Source organism: Leuresthes tenuis, unplaced genomic scaffold, assembly GCF_036924035.1.
Source record: "Leuresthes tenuis unplaced genomic scaffold, fLeuTen1.0.hap1 SCAF_2, whole genome shotgun sequence".
Classification (NCBI taxonomy): domain Eukaryota; kingdom Metazoa; phylum Chordata; class Actinopteri; order Atheriniformes; family Atherinopsidae; genus Leuresthes; species Leuresthes tenuis.
The window spans coordinates 18,585,709-18,607,319 of NW_027325356.1; the positions used below are offsets into that span (position 1 = coordinate 18,585,709).

At 39.1% G+C, this 21,611-nt stretch overlaps 3 protein-coding genes across 6 annotated transcripts in view; all 3 read right to left on the reverse strand.

The window, feature by feature from the left end:
• Positions 1–220: 220 nt before the first annotated feature.
• On the reverse strand, positions 221–3,137 carry pdcd5 (programmed cell death 5). Its single transcript, XM_072380471.1, has 6 exons — positions 2,946–3,137; positions 1,943–1,983; positions 1,585–1,646; positions 1,400–1,491; positions 1,219–1,290; positions 221–1,127 (listed from the first exon to the last, which is right to left on the reverse strand). Exons 1-6 carry the CDS (start codon positions 3,009–3,011, stop codon positions 1,080–1,082), a joined length of 381 nt encoding a protein of 126 aa, XP_072236572.1. The 5' UTR covers positions 3,012–3,137; the 3' UTR covers positions 221–1,079.
• Positions 3,138–3,360: 223 nt separating this feature from the next.
• On the reverse strand, positions 3,361–5,545 carry uraha (urate (5-hydroxyiso-) hydrolase a). 3 transcript variants are annotated; one of them, XM_072380470.1, is made up of 4 exons: positions 5,296–5,505; positions 4,481–4,620; positions 4,259–4,394; positions 3,361–4,094 (listed from the first exon to the last, which is right to left on the reverse strand). In XM_072380470.1, exons 2-4 carry the CDS (start codon positions 4,609–4,611, stop codon positions 4,005–4,007), a joined length of 357 nt encoding a protein of 118 aa, XP_072236571.1. In that variant the 5' UTR covers positions 4,612–4,620; positions 5,296–5,505; the 3' UTR covers positions 3,361–4,004. The 3 variants fall into 3 exon arrangements, with proteins under 3 accessions (XP_072236571.1, XP_072236570.1, XP_072236569.1); XM_072380469.1 differs by having other exon boundaries at positions 3,363–4,094; positions 5,448–5,545; XM_072380468.1 differs by having other exon boundaries at positions 3,364–4,094; positions 5,300–5,506.
• A 1,076-nt stretch (positions 5,546–6,621) lies between these two features.
• The window catches only part of LOC140301840 (RNA-binding Raly-like protein), a 37,788-nt gene continuing 22,798 nt past the window's right edge, over positions 6,622–21,611 (reverse strand). The window contains exons 3-7 of one of the 2 annotated variants that reach the window (XM_072380466.1): positions 17,271–17,321; positions 12,374–12,543; positions 10,310–10,423; positions 9,043–9,200; positions 6,622–8,647 (exon numbers count right to left, since the gene is read on the reverse strand). In XM_072380466.1, coding sequence (XP_072236567.1) covers positions 8,609–8,647; positions 9,043–9,200; positions 10,310–10,423; positions 12,374–12,543; positions 17,271–17,321 — 532 coding nt within the window. In that variant the 3' untranslated portion in view covers positions 6,622–8,608. The remainder of the gene's footprint in view (positions 8,648–9,042; positions 9,201–10,309; positions 10,424–12,373; positions 12,544–17,270; positions 17,322–21,611) is intronic. The other variant, XM_072380467.1, reaches the window with a different exon arrangement.

The window sequence follows — 21,611 nt, forward strand, 5'->3', positions numbered from 1 at the left end:
ACATTAAAACAAAACAACACGCGCTGGTGACACATTAACGGTTTTGACATCTAGTTACTCTTTGCTAACTCCGATATCTGTTTTTCTGTCGTGTCCCTTCTCTTTGGCTATGCTGCTCATCACTGTATAGCGTTTGAGGAGACAAAGTGTGGTTGTTAGATCTAGTCTTCCAAGACACTGCAGCAAATTACTTAAGAGATGAAAAACAAGCAAATGCACATTTCTCCTCAATACTTTATTTCAAAAGAAGTTGGGTACATTTGGCAATCTGTTAACTCTGGTTTCTGACATAAATTCAAAATGTGAACTTGTTGTTTCAGGAAGAAAAACCCCAAAGAGACTAAATCATCTACAGATAAACATAAAAGTTTGCTGATGTAAGTGTATACTGACTCTGCAAAGTTTTCTGTGATACAGGAATATGCATCAAGGTTTACATGAAATCTTTTCAAAAAACGTCGTGGTGAAAGATGATGAGAAATAGTTCATGAGGAAAAACAAAAAAATTTGAGTTTAAGGCTTTTGTTTTAAAATTAGTTTTTTTTTTTATGTAAACCTTTGAAATAATATCCAAGAGCAACACCCAAAGCCTATGGGATGTTATCCCTGAATAAAGAAACAAACAATGTATTCACAGAACAGTGGTGATAGAAAGCACCTGCTGCAGTATGATTTCCATTGAGTTTAACTTCTTATGTTAGCAGAACAGAAACGGTTAACCATTGTTCAGGAAAAAAAAAAAAAAGTAACTATTGTGAAGGACTAAAGGAGTCAAACAGTGCCATCAGCTATCAGGGATACAACACAAGCTGTACAAATCTGTAGCAACTTGATTGAGATAAGATTGCAAAAGAAAATCTTCTTGGACACTGCGTGCTTTCTACCACACGCCAAAACATCAGCCAAAAGTCCTTGTTCTTCCTTGATGGTGTGTCCATTTCAAAGACACAAACAAGCTATCAAAGTGTGGCATCCCAGGGTTTCGTTAAGAACAGCACACGAGTCGAAGAGCCTGTCAGAGTCCAAGTAAAACGCATCACTCATGAACTCTTAGGTCATTCCACGGTTTCTGTTCGAAGCTAGAAATCATCCTCATCATCTGAGTCCATCACCTTCCGTCTGTTGAACTGCCAGCCAGACACAAGAGTATTAAACCTTTATCATGAACAAGTGACAGGAGAAGAATCTTATCATACGGGATGTTTCAGAGGAACTTACTGTGACGGTCGTCTTTTTTTCCGTTTGCTGACTGACTTTTTCTAGGATCTCGATTAAGCCCGACTCAGAAATCTGAAATATCAAGACAAAACCGTGACGATTGCTGACATCTAAAAGAAGCTAAGCAACATACAGCCCCCCTCCCCAAGTGTTCAGTGTCTTTTATTTATCTATTTGTTACCTTTCCTCCCAACTTTCCGAATCGAGCCATCTGAATAAGATAGTTTTCAACTGCATTTGCCTTCTCTGGCTTAACCAGAGCAAGATTGCTCACTGGAAGAAGAAAAGGAGGGAATATCATTCATTTCCAATTGAAATCTCAGTGAGATTCTAAGATTCAAAATACAACTATGAGACCATACTTACATCTCGCGCGGGCAGACTGGTCTAGAACTTGAGCCAATATCGAGTTCCTCATTTCCGTTTCCCTGTAAATAGAGAGCCCCACAAAATAACTACACTGATACCGGTAAAAAGAAGACAGAATATATTTTCATGTAAGTATTTAAGCCATCACAGCATCAACCCAGTCCCACAGTTACAGGGAAAAGTTTATAATTAGAATAAGCACGGTTCAGCAAATTTATTCCATAAGGACAATCATTGTGCCAGAGTTCTGAAGATAATTTCTAAAATGTATTAAACTAACACCAAAACTGTCTTGTATATCAGTAGAAGTAATGGTTCGATTACTTTTCATAGATTGTTTAATTATATATCTTACCTTTGTTTGGCCTCCTCTCCTTGCTGATTATTTGAGACATCCTGAAACAATATGAGACGGCAGAGTCACATGTCAGTTGTATAAGCTATTATTGAAAGGATCTATTATGTTACCCAACTGCTCACAAAATACAGTGATGTACGGTGACAATAAGATCTTAAATGACAATCAAATAACAAAGTGTGCGTGTGGCCTATATGTATCCAAGATGGCTTTTTATTCCATTTCCAGTAGTTTATGAGTTAATTTATACCCTGACAAACACAAAATGTCTGTTTTCCTGTTGGTGAATGGTGGTGGACAGTAAACAGTAAAAGAATTTCTCTTTACATTTCATAAACAAAGACAAAGCGACTGCCGTTTTTCATAAATGAGACAAATGTCGTCCACAACCATGTGAATATCGTGTTTTCCATCTAAATTTGGCTCATTCCCTAAAAAGTTCCTTTAAAATGATTGCAAGGTACTTGATGTATGGAGGGTATCAGAGACCCTGCACACTGAAACAAATCAATACTAACTGATCAAAACGAACCATTTTCTATTTTATTTTAATACTGTTTAAGAGTTTAATATATTGACGATTTTGAAATGGATGTCCTCGGTTCCCACCACTGAATCACACGCAGCGTTAAGATTTGCATTTAGAGCAAAAAATAAGAACAGATAACTCTTATTTGGCACAAATCTTAACCCATCGGTCTACTCCTGGTAAGGCCTATTTTTGGAACTCCTTTAATTGTGGTAACGTTACAGACGTCAGAGGGGTGTGCGCTGAACGCAGCACAAGCCTGGCACTGAAGTATCGTCTTGTAGCCACAGATTTTTCAGAAATATCAACTCTCAGTCAGCAGCTAATCTAGTTTACAGACATTGCAGTTGTCGGCGAAAGTGTCTGGATTCTGGAGCTTGGTTTAGCTCCACTAGCTAGCAGCCCACTGAACGCAGCATCTCCTTATGAGGCGGCCGCAGACACGCTTACTAGCTCACGTTTAGTTCTTACCCCGTGCTTCGCCTGCAGCTCCGCCATTCTCTGCCGCCTTATCGCCTCTAATTCTTCGTCTGCCATTGTTTATTACAGTACTGTAGACCTTACAGTCTAAAGTTGGGTAGAAAATCGTGCTAAAATGCACACAACACCTCCGGCAGAGGCAAGGCCCGACCTAGCTCAGGGGAAGGTAATCAACATCGAAGATATGATTCAGCACTCAGGAAGAGCAATCGAGCACAGAGTCAGAGTGGCGCATTGAATCAGAGGACTCTATTCTGGTGAGGCAGAGTGCATGTAAAATAACTGATTTAATCATTTATACAAAATGACAGTTTTATTAAGTTTAATCTACCAGAAAAACGCATGTAAGACTGTGTCCAACATTAAAAAAAAAACAAAAAAAAAAACGATTCAATAGTAAATGTTATGCACGTGTCCGTTTTGAATTATCATGGAATAATGTGTAAAATGTCTTGCATTGTGCAATAGAATAACTTTTAAAACAGGAGTGTATGCATTAAAAATGGTTGATTGACAGTGACATTACATAGAAATCATTAGAACTGAATGAAACTGAATTTCTTTCACAGTCCATCTGCTGCTGCAAGTGGTATGATTTTACTTAAGTTTTGCTCTAAAGTACAGCTCTGCAAAGTTTGTTGACCTACTTTAGTATTTCAATGTTTAATTTCTCTTTGGGCCCTGTGATGGACTGGCGAGCCGTCCAAGATGTACCCCGCTTTTCGACCGATGGCAGCTGGGACAGGCTCCAGCCACACCTGCAACCCCGATTTGCAGGGTATAGAAATTGGATGGAAGGATGGATGGACGGAAAAACTATCATGCAAATCATGGTCTTTATTTTCTGAATAACCACAGATATACAGTGGTATACAGTAATACAGTAGTTAAAGCCCTTAAATCCCCTTTGGAATGAGATAATGCTTCTTTTACTCTCATGAAACATCCAACCAGCCTTCTTCTGACTCCACTGGGTGCTTCCATGAATGAGCTCGGACGAGTCGCCGCTTTAAGTGTCAGACAGCTGCTGATGAGCCTCATCGTTGGTCTTTAGCTCCCTCTGTATGTAGTGTAGGAGAAACGACTAAGAAGCAGTGGGATATGGTACTTTTGGCCTGGATCATTTATTGTGAACACAATCTGAAACAAAACAACAAATAAGACAGAAATCAGCCACTGCAGGATTCGGCAGATAGCCATGATTGTTAGCACCATCATGCACAACATTTTCAGTGTGAATGCAAGTTTGCTGAATTAGCAGTGCAACTCAGAAAAACAGCTTTTTAAGGTAAGCCTTTCCTTACCTCAACATAGGGGTAAAAGGAAGTCTCCCCTATACTTGCCCAGTACTGAGCAGTCTCAAAATGCATTTTGTACACACCAGATGTAAACAGTTGTGGTGTGATTAGTCCTGGGCATCGCCCATCATTGTTGGTGGTCCTGTAGAGAAAATATACATTTGAAGATCTGTAAATCTATGTGCATGTTGATTTAACATAATTCTTTAATGGTGATTGATTTCATACCCTGTGGTTATCAAATGCCAGGCGTTAGCGGAGGAGTCTTGTCGGTAAAGTTTAAGGGACATGTTTGACCCTGGGTTCCCTGAAGCCGTGTTCAGAACATGGGTGGTCAGAGGACTGGGTGAGCCTGCCATTTTTGTGATCTACAAAGCAATTAGGCAATTGAGTGGCTCTAATCTGAAACATAAATATATTAAAATTTTCTTAACTATTGGCATAATAAGTCCACACAACTTCTAAAGACTGGTGGCATCTCTCTTATTTTACCTGTATACACAACTGTTCGGTCAAAGTTTTCACACAACCACCAGGTCAACAAAAAAAGTTTGAATGTGGTAGAAGGGAATATTTTGATGCACTTGTTCATTTTAACGATTTAACAATACTTTAACAAAATGTTAAATGTCAATTGAGAGGGTATCCCTCATAACATGGAGCAGGGAGAAAGGATGGATTCAAAGAATCTGCAGTAGTTGGGAGGATGCTAAAGATACTTTAATAAAGCTGATCTGTACTTTATACAGATTTTGTCTGACAACTATTAACGTTGAAAATAACGGAAATAAACAATAGTATACGAAGCCAGGTCTGACTTCACATCTAAATTCTTTAGAAAGTAAAGACATGGTTCACAATTACCTCTCACTGTGCTATAAAAGGGCAGCGGATGTAAATGTGAACCACATGACTTTATATTTTCAGATTTAAAACAGATTTTTCAGTTTGTTGCCTCTCTACATAAAATCATTTGAAACATTTAGAATAAATTAGCCTGTTTAATAAAAGATTTCATGATATGCTTCTTAAAAGTGACCCACCTACCTTATTTTCAGCCAAAATATGACCCTTCAGTTGCTGCAGCCTGAATGTACTCATGCTCAGTGATGAATAAAATCTAAACTAGGTCAGCAGCTTTCACCGAGGAATTTAATTTTACAGCTTATTTGCCCAGAATGAGATTTTTACTCACATTGCCAGCGTGAAGTTCAGCACACTGTCCTACACAGCATGACTTCCAGTGTACAGACGTGCGCTTATCTTTTTGTCAACAGTAGGTCCGTTGTGCAAGAGCTCTTTCTGTCACTTTGTTTTCAGCACTTTGAACTTGGTGGACTTGGGTGATCAGAGTGGCTTGCTTTGAGGCTGAGATCTGTGAGGATCAGCATAATTGATAGTGGATGAAGTAATAAGGTATTTCTGTATTTTCTGATGCAAATGCGTTTGACTAATACCTAACCTCAAGCTTCATGTTTCAACTCAACAAATTGGTTCAATAAAATGTGGGAACCTACAGACATAAACACTAACAACATGCACATCTCTGCAGTCATCATATAACTGGATTTTTTTCCCCCTGATTCTTATATATCAATTCATCCTTCCTGGCACTAGAAACAGTACAAAACAAACAAGTAAAAAAGAAGTATCGACAACAACAGAAAATAACTTTGCTGGGGAATGTGGCTTCCTGACTCCTGTAATCTAAACCAATGTTTAGGCCATTTTTCTCCTTATTTACATTCTTACTCATAAGAGTAAAAGACTAAATTTAACCTAAAGCTGAACTATCTTTCCTGTTTGGACGTGTTAGCCTTATAGATGTGTCCCTTTAGCTTTGGCTTATCTCTCACAGGCACGAGGAAGCTGCAGGTGACGCCACTCCTTTTTTCATATCTGCATCAAATTGAATCAGCAGAGTTGTGTAAGTTGTGAAAGATAAACTGGTTGATTAAACAACTGTCTCTATTAAACTTAGTTCCGCCTTTTTATGTATCACGTACGAGTTCACAAACATCGAATATGTCAACACCAACACATACCTGAATATAAAAAAGAAGATCTGAAAGACGTCGTGAGCAGGGTCCACTTTGACATGATATATATGTGTATTTATATATTTATATTCTCCAGCTTTGTTCCCTCACTTGATTAATAAACTTGAGTTGATACGTGGGTTTTCAGTTGTGTCCCAGTCAGTTAATAAAACCACTGTTGATCCTTCACAGTTTTTAACGTCTGTCACTTCCACTCTTCCTCTCTGTTTTTCTCTACCTTTCATAATAAAAAACACAACCCGATGTGCTGTATTTATACTCCATATGAAAATACTTTTACAACAGAGACAATGAGTATTTTCACTTGGTTTATCTTAACAATGCAAACAGAAACCTGTAACACCATAGGAATTATATAATTACATCATTATTTTCCCTTTTAAAAAAACCAACACATGAGAAGTACTAAAGGGACTTAAAATCAGACGGCTAAACAATTACAGTAAAGTATACAATAATACACATTATTACACACTGACCTGGGCCTTTGCACATTTTTCAGTGCCAAAAACATAGAAGAAGAGAATTGTAACAGTGCTCTAATACAGTTAAACAGAAATAATACTTCAACCTTTGAAAGGTGGAACAGGTATAACTGGTCATTCACACTGATGCTTAAATACAGGAAACCGTTTCCTCTCCTGAATGACGAGTCAGATCAATCCTGAACTCTCTGAGGCATACTAGAAAAAAAAGATATATAGATATAAAAAAAAACTTCTGGGTTTCAAAGGACTGAGTGGATTTTCACTTTACTGTACATGTGCAGATCATTCCAAGTATGGCCACACTGAAAATAACTGTAAGTCCCTGTGAAATTAAAATAGATGTTTAAGCGTTTTTGTGTGATCGGTCTTGCACTACATGTCAAAATGCATTCTAGTATGTTTCAATAATAAGATTCAACTAGATTCTCAATAATAAGAAACTTGGACTTGGAGTTTGTCATTTTCTGAAAAACAATAAAGCAATGTTTATGACTAATATTAGCTCTCTTTTTTTTGTTACAGGAAATACTTAATCAAGCAAAAAGAAATAGCACCTCACAAGCCATTTCACAGGGACTTTAAGTTTTTCTTGATGTAGTTTATTAACCCATTCTCACTCCCAACTTGTCCCATAGTAACACTTGGTCAGGAATCCGTTGCATCTGTTTTAAAAGCTGAGGAAACTCCCAAAGCATTGCTGTTGGACTTTCAGGGTTTCCAGAGGCAGCGCTAACAGCTGCAGAATGCTTCGGGGTTAAATCTGTGTTAAATAACCTTCAGTTAACTGTTCTTCAGTTTAATTATCCTTAACCATGTACTTTTATTGCCCGGCCTAAACCTAATACTAGTGCCTAACAAAGAAGTAGGCCACAGTAGTAGAAGGAAGTATGTCAAAACAAAGATTAGACGTAGAAATTAAGAAAGTGAGTCACATGGTTGGAATTCAGGCGCCTATCTCTCTCTTTCCCTCCAAACCCTATCAGTTCCCCATTAATTGTTGACAAACTGACACAATAAAATTATGCTTTCCCTTTGCCATTTTTTATTGCTACAGCCAGCGGGTTGCTTACTGAAGGATAACCAGCAACATGCAGCTGCAGAGCAGATACCCGTCAGCCAGAAAATGATTCGAGGGGCCATTGACCAAGTGTGTGACAAGCTGTGACATGTCAGCTTTTATAACAGTCCATGTTTCTTTATTATTTCCATTGATGTGTGTGCATAAAACAGAATTTCAAAAAGACAAACATTGTTTTTTTTTCTTTAATGCGTTACTTTCTTTCTCAGGAGAAGCAGCAGAAACACTAACTGTGTGTGAAGTTTGTTTCCTGTTTTCTGAAGAAAACATAAATGTGAATACGATAAATAGAAAAAGATTATGATCAATTTTAAAATGCTGAACAGTCTTGCTTTACTCTGGGACATTTCAATTCATTGTGGCAAATTGCTTTTCACGCAAATCCACACATGCGGAAGAATAGATTGGTTTCAAGTAGGGAGGTGAAATTTGTCACTCTGCTTCCAGTTGTTCTTCAGAATAACTGTCTAGATAAGATCTGCCTTTCTCTCATTATCTCAGGTCAACCTGACAAATTCTTGTCAATAAGATTTTTCTCCACTTGGTGTTTACAAGTAAGCTGCATTAGTGTGTCTGTGTGAAACCAAGCGGATGTGATACAAATAAATGTACTATGTCATCTGATATGCCCAGACTACATTGAGCCTCCGGTGTTGGTTGAAGGTTTACGTTCTCTTCCTCCATGTTTGGCACTTGATCCAAATCTTCTGCGCTTTCTCATATTTCTCCCTCATATTTCCTCTTCAGGGTCAGAGCTGTGGTTGCTCATCTGTGACAGACCAACAGATAGACAGACAGTGAGGCAGGGCGATGAGAGGAAAACAAAGAGGAGTTTCATTGGCTGCCAACTCAGAGTGACTCAGTGAAATTTCATTCTGAGAATATAACTTGATTTCGTAGAAGCAGAGTCTTGTGTCACGCCCATGTTAGATTGAAATATGGTTGAGTGCATGTGACATTTATCAAGCCAGAACAGTGCCCTCTGAAAATAAGTTGATAATGTTGATGATTTCATGCATTTAGACCCATAAAATAGTATTCTGGGGAAATAAACAAACATGAGTCTGAGTATCATAAGAAAAAAGTGGGCTAAAAAGCTCTTTGATGATTTTTTTTTTTATCTCTTAAAGAATCAAAACGTAAGTTTTCTTAAGGTGCATGTACCGTGTGGTGGTCATCATCGCGCACCCTCAGGTCGGGGCTCTCCCTATGGAGCCGATGGCGGGAACTGGGTGGGGAAAGGGAGCAGAGGGAATGCTCCGGGCTGCTGGCGGACACAGCATACAGCGAGCCAACCGGACTCTCCTCTCTCAGGGGAGAACCTGAAACATGTGCACTCATGGATTAAGGAAGGGTTCTACTTTGGCATCAGCATAAAGAAAGTACTTCTTTTCTTTGAGTCAAAACCATTCTGCTGAATTTGTACTGAATGACAGGCAGAACACCAGAGTGGAAGTGACAGGAAGAAGGACAGATGTGGAGATAGCGAGAGGGAAGTGAGAGACAGCCGGGGTATATAGTGAGGAACAGGGGAATCGAGTGAATCCGCAGATAAATTAATGTGAAGATGAGAGGTATCATTGCCCAAGGTTATTCAGAGTAGATACGAGATCACATACAAGACACACGTACTTATTCAAATGTACATTCACAGCTGCTAAAGTGCACTGGGCCCAGCTCACATTTTCTCTTGAGTGCACTGTTCATGTGTATATTCTTTTAGATGTGATAGTAACGACGTCAAGGTTATTGCAGTGTCTAGTCAAGAACATTTTTAGTGAAGCAGTGAATGAGGATTTGGAGCACAGATGAGGGTGGACTGCACCATCTGAGTGGTGTTAACTGTCTTTCAGTTTATTAGCAGTTTAATTAAGGCTGCAGTTAAAACCCTTTCCATCAGTAGGATAATAAACCTTTGTCCTGTTCATTCCCTGACTTTCTGCCAGTGTAATTACAGACAGAATGTCCACATGAGGGCAGCAGCATCACGTACTCCAACAGCATGTATAGTGATCTGCTGTTATGCTGCCGTATGTGTTTTGGTAGGCATCATCTGACAGTTACTTCAACCACAATGTTCATGTTGTATTTTTCTGTTGCTTAAAACCATATATCAGCTCTCCTCAACACTAGCTGACACTGACCTGACTTCAACATTCAAAACAAACAAACAAAAAAAATCCTTACTGGAGGAAAATAATTGATTTTTCAAAACAAGGAGTGGCTCCATCCATGCAGCACAGTTTCCCTGAAGCACATATTCTTTATAATTTTGATTGGGGTTGTTAGTGGAGCGGCTAATCACGTAGAAATGTGAAACTAGAATATCAGTGACGATCTGCCTTAAAAGGAATTTGATGCATGGATAGATTATCCATCATTTGATCTCGCACCCATCTGCCTCTCCTGCTTTTCTGAAAGGGTGTCGCACCTTTGTGGTCATTCCTCTGTGTGTCCATCCTGTCAAGACTGTCAAGCAGCCCATCGATCTGTGTCTTTATCAGAGTCAGCTCCTTTTTGATCACCTGCAACTCCTCCATCCCCACTGCAGTGAAAGAGGGAGAGAGGACGTAAGTGACACTGGAAATGACAAAACCTGCAAATATCTTTCAGAAATGTTTTGAATGTAGCAAAAAACTTAAAACACACCCAATACAAATCTCTACTCATAGTTCAGCAATGATGATTTGATCTGGAGGGAGAGTTCAGCATTGTGGCTTATAACTACACATACAGCTAGACTTTCTCAACAGCAGGCATTAACTTGTAAATGGTAAAGACATCCTGTCTCCTAAGGGTGAAGACATCTGTCATGTTTGTCAGTTGTGTTATGTTTTAAGTTCCTGGTTTAGTCTTTAGTTTTGCCATGTTTTTCCTCGGTCACTCTTGCCCTGGTCAGCTGCCTTCACTCACCAATCACCTCCCTTCAGTATTTAGTCTCCAGGTTTTTCCATGTTCCATTACCAGATTCCTCACCGTCGTTCTTCCCTAGACACACCGTCACTGAAGTCACAGCTACTCAGGTTTTGACTTGTCAGGCCTTGTCTCATGGTTTTTATAGTCACAGTCAAGTTTTTTTTGTCGAAGTTAGTTTTTTTTTTTTTTATTCCTACTCATCTGCGTTTTTTGTTGTTCTTTGAAATAAATCAAGAGTTTTTCTTTGGAAATATCTGCATCCGGGTCCTACCTTCATCACCGCACACCACCCAACGTGACAAGATCAGATTGGAATGTGCTTCATATGATTTCATCATATGTATTTAGATTACATTTCTATTTATTCGTTTACTAACAGCATATTGTCTTAGCAAAAAAGCACATTTTCACTTCATTTTTTTGTTTGAAAAATACCTTTTTGATGTCAAAATGTTTCAGTGTTATTTAGCTTAATTTACTAGAAGCTAAATCTTTGCTCATGGAGCTTTTCTCAATGGTGTAAATAGATCATAGTAATGAAAATTGACACAGATATGGCAAAAGACTCTCTTTCTCAGCCATATAAAGTCAGTCTCTAGTCTTTACACTAACTCGTTCACAATCTTTGACACAGGTTTTTGATAAATGGGGCCCAGAGCAACGCCATTATGTTTCTTCTGACTTTCATAGTTACTCACATTTTATTATGAAACTGAAAGTCCTCCTCCCAAATACAGCCCCATGTGGTGTTTGCTTATGCAAGCCAAAACCACCTGGAATCATGTTAAAGGATACTCGACAGTGAGCAACTGCATGTGAAATGTGAAATGCTGCCCATTAAGGTAATGGTCACATTGTAAAATTAATGTATTCTAGCTCTGAGTCTGATGTTTTAAAACCCTAAATTTGAAGTTTTCCTTTCTAGCCAGGGTGACGGTTGTGTTGTAAAAATACGATACTATCATTACATAAGACATTATTAATAACTGTTAGACTATAAATATGACTAAAAATATACATGTTATGTTAATTGGTGATTCTATATTGTCCCTAGGAGTGACCGTGCATGATTGTGTGTCTTGTTCGTCTCTATGTGCGCCCTGTGATGGACTGACGATCTGTCCAGGGTGTACCCTGCCCCCTGCCTCTTGCTCAGTGACAGCTGCCATAGGCTCCAGCCCCCCTGTGACCCTGAGTTGGATTAAGCAGGTATAGAAAATGGATGGATGGATAGATAGATGGTGCAGGGTTAATTTGACTCTCTGGTTTGGGGCTCAGGCACATCTATTTCCCCACTGCATTATTTGTTTCATAAAACAAGCATCAGACACCGCATGGCCATTTTTAGTCATCTTTACCATTTTAAACACTGAGGTTTAGATGCATAAACATTGATCATTACATCGACCAGAGTTTTTGATAAAACCAGAGGGAACGTGCAGAATCAAACCTTTTATTAAAATGCCTCAGAATGACGAACAAGATGTTTTTTTTGTTGTTGTTGTTCTTTTTTTCCATTTTACGTAACAGTTAAGCAGCTTAAGTTCAATCTCAGTGGCAATCCATTCATAATACTCACACTTGGCTGTGTTTGAACTAGTAGATTGGGCTCTGGAGCTTTTGGAGTGGGTTTTGTCTCCACTACGTCTGTGCCCAGAAGAGTAAGAAGAGAAACGGGATCTCTTGGCCAGGCTGGGTCCCGAGGGTAGAGGAGAGATGGATGCTGGGACACGCTGGTAGTCATATGCCCTGCAAATCAAGCAGATACAGTATTGAAGTAATTCGGCTTTAACTGTGTCTGTGTTCAGTTGTGTCTGTGTTGTCTTGTCTTTTGTAGGGAAACCTTTTTGTAATCTTATGCTATCCAAGCGCCAAGGTCCTCACAAGAAATTGGAAACAATGCTCTTAGCAACACAGCAGTAAAACATACGTACACTGAACAGAAGGATGGACAACAGAAAAGATGATTGTTCTGTAGAAAGTTTGAATTGTCCGTAACCTCTGTGCAAAGTGCACGGCTGTCAAAGATAAAGTTTGAACCCACAGGTTGTGCATTTTTCTAACATGAAAGGTCAGTTTAACCCTCAACTGAGTTGTGAAATCGATGCAGGGCATAGTGCAATGCTTTGACAATGTTATTTGGATTAAACCAGCATATTTATTGAATCTGAATTGTAATATAAAACTTTGCTGTTCAACATGATGCATTAGTACTGTGATTTACTGCCTTTTGGCAATTTTGTTTAAGTATCTGATTCAGAAGTGGTTGTCATATGGCTATGAGTATTATCACAACACTAAAAATGTGCAGTTTTACTCCTGTATGTTAAAAAGTATCACTTGCTTTCATACCAAAACTCATATTGTTAAGACTGTTGTGATGGCACTAGCATTAGATATTTTTAATTCGCTAATTTTTAGCTCAAACACAGATTATATCAGTTAAAACAGATTTCTAAAAAGTAAAGCAAAATATGAACGGTACTGCTTGTGTGAATGTATATATCCATATATTCAATGTTCTTTTGTCTTTTATTCTGTATATATTCTGTTTATATATTTTTCCTTTGCTTCATCCCTGTGGATGGCTCCATGTCTGTATCTGACACTAAATGTAATTGGTTCTGTCAGAACCAATCAATAGCTCCCCGCCAAGCTAGCAGTGCCGGTGACAGGGGGGGTGTATCACATTCAACCTCTACAGTGGTTACAGAAATGACACTTTGTGCATGGCCGTTTCTGTGGAAATAGAAATGAGATTGTGATTGAAAAAAAATTACCTCCACACTCGTTGACCCACTGACCAGGTGAAACGCAGCAAGAGGATCAAAACCAATTAACTGACATTTAATCCATTCATTTTACTACTGACCTAAAAAACAGTACCGGACTACAAATTAAATTTTAGGCAATTCTTTGTGGTACCAGCAACCTAATTGGATCTACTCACAATCTGTAAATTTCCAGATCAAGGACACAAGAGAAACACAAACTAAACGGTTTCTACAAAGCTGGGGGAGTGTAAAGCTCCTGTGCTGTGTAGTACAAGCCAGCAACAAGGTGACAAGCTGTCAGCTGCAAGAGTTCGATGGTGATGTAGATTTACTGACTGAGCTGTTAACCAGTCATTCAAACACAGTATGGCATCCTGAAAAGCTTTTAATGTTGATTTCTGTTCTGTTGTATTCCATGAAGCCCTTCTATTCGACAATCATTTATGCACAGACTGTGTTCTTTGCACATTCCGAGTGCACATATAAATCAGAAAGTCACATGTGGATAAAGTGCTATAAGACACCATAAGTGTGTGAGCTTAGAGGCTCTGAGTGTTGTCTGCGCAGAGGGTGACACAGAGACCAAAGACTTAAGGAAGTTTAAGGTCTTTTAGAGGGGTTTGCAGGGGCAGATACACAATGCGATGTTACACTAGCTTTGAAGTGTCATCCCACAGAATGGAAGCTCAGACAATGAGAGCCGGCAGACGAGTGAGGATTACAGAAAAGTGTGTGAGTGTGTGTTTGAGAGAGTGTTTGTCTCTGTGGATTAGACCCCACACGGAAAGCAGCTTTGTCAGCTCGCGCTGTTATCTGTGTGGTGAAAGACACTTTACTTTTGTATTTAAACAAGAGGGCTGTGGACAGAAACACTCATTTATCTCTTCCGCACATACTGATGTGTAAAACAGAAAACTAAGACATATAAAAGTACATGCACCGACAGTTTCCACTGCCTCCAACCCAGAGGCAAATATGTGCATACACACACAGATATTCGGTTTCTCCACACACACACACGCGTTCACAAAGCTGTTGGAGGCGTTAGCCACCAGCATGGGGAATAATCATGCCCTGTGTTACAAACAAATTGAAAATCAACAGTGAGTATTCCCCACTGACCTAAGTCAGAAAAATGCAGAGCTTGGAAAAACCAATCGAAAAAAAAAACAAATAAAGAAATACAGCTCAGCATCAATATGTGTAACAGAAGTGAAAGAATGAGATGTACATTCTATATGCGTGAGTGTGTCCAGTGTTACTGCCTCTCATTCAGATGTGCTGAGTAAAGCGGTTATTAGTTTAGCCTTGGGGAGGTAGGAGGTCCCAGAGCAATTTCAGTGGATGACCGATAATACAGAGCCACAGTGAGTGAAGCTCAGCTTACTACTTCGTCTCCCTGACCACTGCACTTACAGTTCAAGCACACACTGCAGACTAACTGCTGAGCCAAGAGTTCACGGGAGGTCCCAAACAGTACATTTGATTTCACTGTTTTTCAGAGCTGTATTTTGAGGCTGCTGGCAAGTTGCCCAGGCAGCAAGTCAGATTTGCAGATTTTTCCGCCTTGACTCTATTTTCCCCTCGCTGATAGATAAAAAGGTAAAATAGGCGCATAAATAGTTGGCATTAAACTTATCTTGGAGCGGAACCCAATGACAGGCCACTGCTAAACAGCTGCCGTGAGATTTAATGGGACAAATGTCAGGTGCAAAGTAAAAGTGCTTGTGTTAGCACCTGGCACAGATTGTAATAGAAAGTATCTGATAACATCACTGAAAGGATCTCGACTGAAATCTCACCTAAAGGGAAGCGAGAGGTGAGTTTTTGTAGGAAGTCATTAGTCTACATGTAAATGAAAGCCGAGGCAGCTGCCCTTAGAGAGCCACAGGTTTGGAATACAAAATGTGTTTTTCCTAAAATATATGCGATTTGTATTTATCTCCAAACTGTGGTAACAAATGTGCAACCACACTTCACCCAGCTATCAAAGACAGCCTTTCACAGGCGGGACACGCTGAGGTCTTTTCATGTTGAAGTTGTGCTACAAATGGATATAAACACTTGATGGTACATCGCGCCTTGCCAGCCCAGTCTCAAAGCAAAATGTGAAATAGTCATTAAAATGAAAACTTTGCATGTGTGTTGATAAAAAAAAAAATCAAACTTTTTGTTGCGCCATCCAGGCAGCATGGCTTTGAAAAGTTTACAGTTGAACATCTGATTTGTGTGTCCGACGTGATTTACGTGTTTTGCGGAGGGGGCAGGACTCAGCAGCTACTAAGCCAGAAAAGGGACATTTTGATGCAATAGCTTATTGCAATCTGTTTTAGACACCTGAACGACATCATCGTGCTTTTAATATCTGATCTTAACCGGGTCGTTTGCAATGTGTAAAGCAGTGAGGAAACAGCGAGTGAAGCAGTTTCTTAAAACTACTGGTGGTCAGCATAGAAATAAATCTTGGCTGTTACTGACTAGTAATTTGAAATGATGCCCTCTAATATAAAAAAATCTGCTTAATGTTAACATGTGGAAATAAGTTAATGCTACAGGTTCTCTATGTCTGAGGCCATGGCTCAACAAAGTGTCCCATAATGTGCCCCATTCTAATCAATCAACCTCTTAAAGGCATGAAATGATTGAGGACTGAAGACACAAAACTATCTGTGTCTATGTTTTTCTTTGGTTTTGGATTATGACTTTTAGTTGTACTGAGACACGCAGACTTGAAAGTGGTGACAAATTTGAGGAAAATATAAGCTTTAATGGGTAAACAAAACTCTAAATATTTTGAGGAACAAGGGGTCATTGAAAGGCCAATCTGGGTACTCATGGTCTAGAGTCAAAAGAATGATCTACTGGCAGAAGCTTTATGGGCAGTGGATATCCATATATTAGATTTTCCGTTCAGGACGTCTTGTTCTGTGCACAAGTCACTAAAGGAAAAAGTTCCATTTAAGAGAAACTAATAAAAATGTAATGATAAATTAAATCTGTGGTTTCAGGACAGAATTTGACCAAATTTGCTTGACATTCTTTGGCCTTGACTCAACATTTTCATGCATGTCAACAAAGCCTTACCAGCTGGACCACAAACAGACAACAAATGGGAGGCAAATTCCACTTTTGAGGATCTCTGGATTTTCATGTCCAAATTTATCTCAGGAATCTACAGATTCCTGAACGATTATGAGAAGGATGTCAATGACACGTCACAGCCTACTAAAATTCCAAAATCTAAACCCACCTGAATACACAAGGTTTCCACTTAGCACTCTCAGAAAAATGAAGTTGTGGTGGTCACCTGACCGAATCTCATCCCATTACAGTACGGTATGATCACTCTGTGCTGTGTAATGCAGGAAAATCTGAGAGTCAGACCAATGCTGTTTCTCAGGCAGACCACACTTTGCGTAGATGTGACCCCATTGTATCCATAAATGGGAATAAAGTTTACAATAAGTAAACTGTCTATAAATGTGAAAGTGGAAGCGAGCTCCTGGATGCTGTGTAGTAACAAGCAACACTAAACAAAGACAGACAGTGACAGACGGCTGCGAGGCGGACAGCAAGGAAGGGCTGATACTACTGCAAACTGCCAGGATGAAGAATTCTCCTTAGCTACTTCCTTTAGCCTCCTGTTACACAAAGACAAGCAATCAGGTAAGTAAGCTACCACGTCTAGGTTTCTGACAGTACCTGTCATGGTAGTCCTCGTGGTAGCTGTCGTAGTCCAGGTCGAACTCAGATCTGCATGAGAGGCGGAGAAAGAGTCAGAGGTGGTGGCGGGTAAAGTATTTGCAAAACGTCATGTGGCGCTTTTACTTGTACTATCATACATTTCAGTTTGAACACACACACATATATATATTTATATTTGTATGGTACAACCACTTCATCTGGAAAGAATACAGTTCTCATGATCTCCAGCCAGCTAGAAAAAACATTGGATTTGTTCTGCTGCAGCATTCATGTGGAAAATCCATGGAAATTGGATCGTGCTCTAACTTTACCACCCACTGAACACCTTCGTGTGTAATCTTGGTGGGATAAGCTGTGAGGCATGTGTGTGAGTGAGACAGAAAGAGTCGGAAGTCAGTGACTGACGTGACAGTGAACATATATGGGCTGGTTGATGCATGCCTGGGTAACAGACCAGAGGAAGTAGAGGAGGGAAAAGTGACACTAAGCCACAGCGAGATCACATTCTGGTGTGTCAGACCTCAGCATTCATGCTTAATACCTGCAATGAGTCACTAATAATCCCTGCATGTGCTTCAGCCTCAGTCTGTCGCTTTGTCTGTCTCGCTGATTTACTCCCATTTGTCTGTTTCTGTCACTCTGTCGCTTATTTGTCATGTTTTCTTTGTTAAAATGACCTAAATCTCAGCATTAATCTCTCAATTTGTCCTGAAAGTCAGTGGTTCAATTCATTCATGCTGAATCAGCTAATCATAACGTTTTGAAATGTTTTTATTCATTCATCTATTTGGCTATCTGTGGTCTGTGGAACAGGTTTTATTCACAACACCGATTCACTAATAGATCAACTCGGTGAACAACTCAAAGTACAGTGAGTTGATCAGAGACCTTTTAATAAAAACAGTGGTGTGCTGCAGCTACACTGATGATGAAGAGGAGAAACAAGACTCACACTGAGGACCGGGAAACAAATACAATGAGTCGAAAGAAACTAAACACTGCAGGCCTGAAGGGAACAGCAGAGAGGTGTTAAGCTTCTCAAAGGATTTGTAACAAGACGAGCCTTCATCCATGCAAGAAATCATTGTTGGGAGCAAAATAAAAAGAGAATAAATCTTAGAAGATCACACGAAAAGAGAAAACACAATAATGTGTTTTTTTTTTAAAAACATGGCAACATTTAAAAAACAGGGGCAGAAGACAGAGAACACAACAGCATAAGGAGAACATTTTAGAACCAAAAACAATCAACGGCAACGGCAAAAAAAGTCAATGTGAAATGTCAAATATCAGAGCGGTATTTGGCATCTTAAAGCCATGGTAGTTTAAAACTGTACAGAAAAAGACTTAAAATGCAAATTGTTGATTTGAATCACAAATTAAGGGGATGGTTTGTGTTTTATTTCTACTTCTCATTAAGTGGGGTCATGTGAAGTACTTATACCTGTTAGTGTCTTAAATACAGTAGGAGGCTTGCTGTCAGCGTGGAGAATTCCTGTCACACAAGCCAAAACTAACCTCTGGTCAGAGAAAGGATACCAAAATCTTTGTATCTGTTCAAGCACATGGTTTATTTTCTTGTCTTTTGCACTGCATCAGTTTTGCATCAGATTTACTTATCTTCATAAGTGAAGAACATGAACGTGACGTTGTTAAAAAAAAAGCCCAGTTCAACACTTGCTTTAGCCTCCAAGACATTATTGAAGTTTGAGTTCTTTCGATGGTGGAAAACATCTTCTTCTGCTTCCCTGGTCTGAGCAGCAGGTAGTTTGACTCATCTGTTGTAAATCCTCCCTGACTCTCCAAACTGAGGGCGCTCTGACTGCTGCCTAATACAGGTTAGATTAAAACTACTCATAAGTACTTCACACAAGCCCGTGAGAAAAGAAGAAGAAGAAAAAGAAGAATTCAATCAATTGAAACACATCTCTGACAAACTTTAGACTATATAGCACAACATTTTCTTAAATACCTTGAACACATTTTAGGACTCCAACTGTACGTTCTTGCTGTCTGTTTATACGTCTCTCAGGAGAGTCGTGCTTCTCCTGGTTGTACAAAGCTGCTTTCTTCGAGCAAATGTTTTTGTCAGGATAAACATCAGGGGAATAAAGTGAATTTCTCTATATAGTCTCAGTCATACACACACACACACGTACACACGAGTGTTTGCTCAAGTAAACACAGAGAGACAAAAACAAAAAAAAAAAGCCAGAACAACCTCTGGTGTGTCTGTGTGGATCTCAAGTGTTATTTTGGAGAGGACCGTAATCACATCCCTTCCAGCAGTGCTCTCACGGACTCTTTTCTGTCTCACGCCAGCTGGTTTTTCAGAGATCAGGGAACAGAGAATTTAAAAAAAAAGAATTAATAATAAAAAAAAAAAAGAAATCGCTCATTTGTGAGCAGCACACTTGCCAAAAAAGGTGCAAGGTATAATTTCAATTGAATTTAAAGAGTGCTTTCTTTTTGGCTGTTTGAAAAAGAGGGTCTCTGTGTTGTTTTAGCTCGTTTCGCCAAACCGCAGAAACATCTTTGTTGAACATCTTTGGCATATCTGATAAATTTGACTTTTGTATACTGAACCAGTTAACGGCGCCTGTAACAAAGGGACGGAGAAATACAGAGACAAGCAGATCCCCAGTTTCTCAGCTGGGTTGACCTTTCTCTTTCTCTGAGTGAATCCAGCAAGAAGAGAGAAAATAACAGCTATTCACCAAAACCCTCAGTGAGGAGAAACTGAGCTTCTCAATGCTTTTGTTATTATATTCATTCTTGTCTCTCAGTGTACAGAGTTTGATGGTCTCTGTGACAGAACTGTTATTTATTAAAATCACTCTTTTGTAAGAAAAAAATAAAGCAGATGTATTTGTTTTTTATAATTACGTATGGCTTCCTGTTGGTTGTAATATTGCATTTAAGTATTTCAATTCTACTCTCACACTTCGATCACAGGTGTGTCCGATTGACATCCAGTGGACGCAGTTACAAACGGCAGCCTGCTGAATACTGCTAACCTCCGCCGCGCCATTTTGCTTGTTTTGTGTGGGACGAACTTTGGAACTTTAGACCTCATGATGAACAATGATCATATCAGGAACCTTTTGAGGTTTGGCCCCTCTGATACAAATACAATCCCTGTTCCCAGAAGTTGGAAAAATATAGAAGAAAACAGAATTAAATAATTTGCCAGTTGCATAAACATTTAGATATATTAACTAGGATTTGTGGGTGCAAAATTCAAAGAATTCAGGCTCTTGACTGACACAAATTTAAGTGTAATTAGACGTCTCTGGAATTAACACATCATCATTTCATAACAGTAATTCATCACAAATTTGACCCAAGAAGCATCATACAGTCCAATTACAGTATAATACAACTAGTTAGCTATATAAACATTGTTGGGGTTATTTCACCCCTTTATCTTAAATAACAAATATTTTGTAATGATGATTGAGGCATTAAAATGTCACCATGGTACAGTAACTGCATGGCGTTGGTTTTTTTTCCATGTGATTTAGTAAAGATAAATCTGCGACAGGTAAGTACAGCCTATTAAACTGCAATTACATGCAAAGAGAGCATCCGAGCTCCTCAGCCAGAGGAGAGAGCAGCAGATGGACAGCAGGGTCACTAAAGGCTAATTAATTTCTTTTCATAATTTCTCTTGTGCCAAAGCAATCCATTAGACGTGGCTGGCTATAAATCATCCCAGCCTCGGCGTGGCTGTATGTGTGTTGGTTTTGTGCACTCTGGGAAAAGATAATTTTGATTCGGTGAACAAAGCATCCCAGAGATTTTCCTGCTGCACGTACACTCAACACCCACAGATGGCAGAAAAACTTAATCATTTTGAAGATTTGGTAGAAAACAGAATAGAGAGAGAGAGAGAATGTCTGGGTTAAATGATCAAAATGCAGTGAAATTGGTTTCCTCTCTTGACAGATGCGATTTAAACTTTATTGACAGTGAATCAGTGAATCTCATTTTTTTTGCTTTCTTGTTGTCTTGATTGAGATAACATCTTTGGTGACAAATAATCATTCCTTTCTTTGTGTTGAGCTTCTGTGTAAGAATAAAAATCGTCAAGGGATTCTTCAATTTGAAATCTGGACAGCCAAATTGATATTTGAGTCAAAGCGAGATTTACAACTAACCATCACAAAAAAGAAACAACAGAATTTCAGTTGATACCTGAGTGATGGAAAAAGCTAAATACAGTGACTGTTTACAATAAAAACACAAACCTGCAGATCAAAAGCAGCAGCTATGTTTAGGCTCCATCCTTAAAAAGAAATGAGGTAGTTTTTGTCAAACTTGATCACATGAATTTGT

Excerpts from the sequence above, each read along its gene's own strand:
- uraha (XM_072380468.1), bottom strand. The coding sequence starts at position 5,353 with ATGAGTACATTCAGGCTGCAGCAACTGAAGGGTCATATTTTGGCTGAA. Across the intron at positions 4,395-4,480 it reads TGGCATTTGATAACCACAGG|GACCACCAACAATGATGGGC; the intron begins GTATGAAATCAA and ends TTTTCTCTACAG. Across the intron at positions 4,095-4,258 it reads CCTTTTACCCCTATGTTGAG|ATTGTGTTCACAATAAATGA; the intron begins GTAAGGAAAGGC and ends GTTTTGTTTCAG.
- pdcd5 (XM_072380471.1), bottom strand. The coding sequence starts at position 3,011 with ATGGCAGACGAAGAATTAGAGGCGATAAGGCGGCAGAGAATGGCGGAG. Across the intron at positions 1,647-1,942 it reads GGAGAGGAGGCCAAACAAAG|GGAAACGGAAATGAGGAACT; the intron begins GTAAGATATATA and ends CTCTATTTACAG. Across the intron at positions 1,128-1,218 it reads AAAAAAAGACGACCGTCACA|TTCAACAGACGGAAGGTGAT; the intron begins GTAAGTTCCTCT and ends TCTGGCTGGCAG.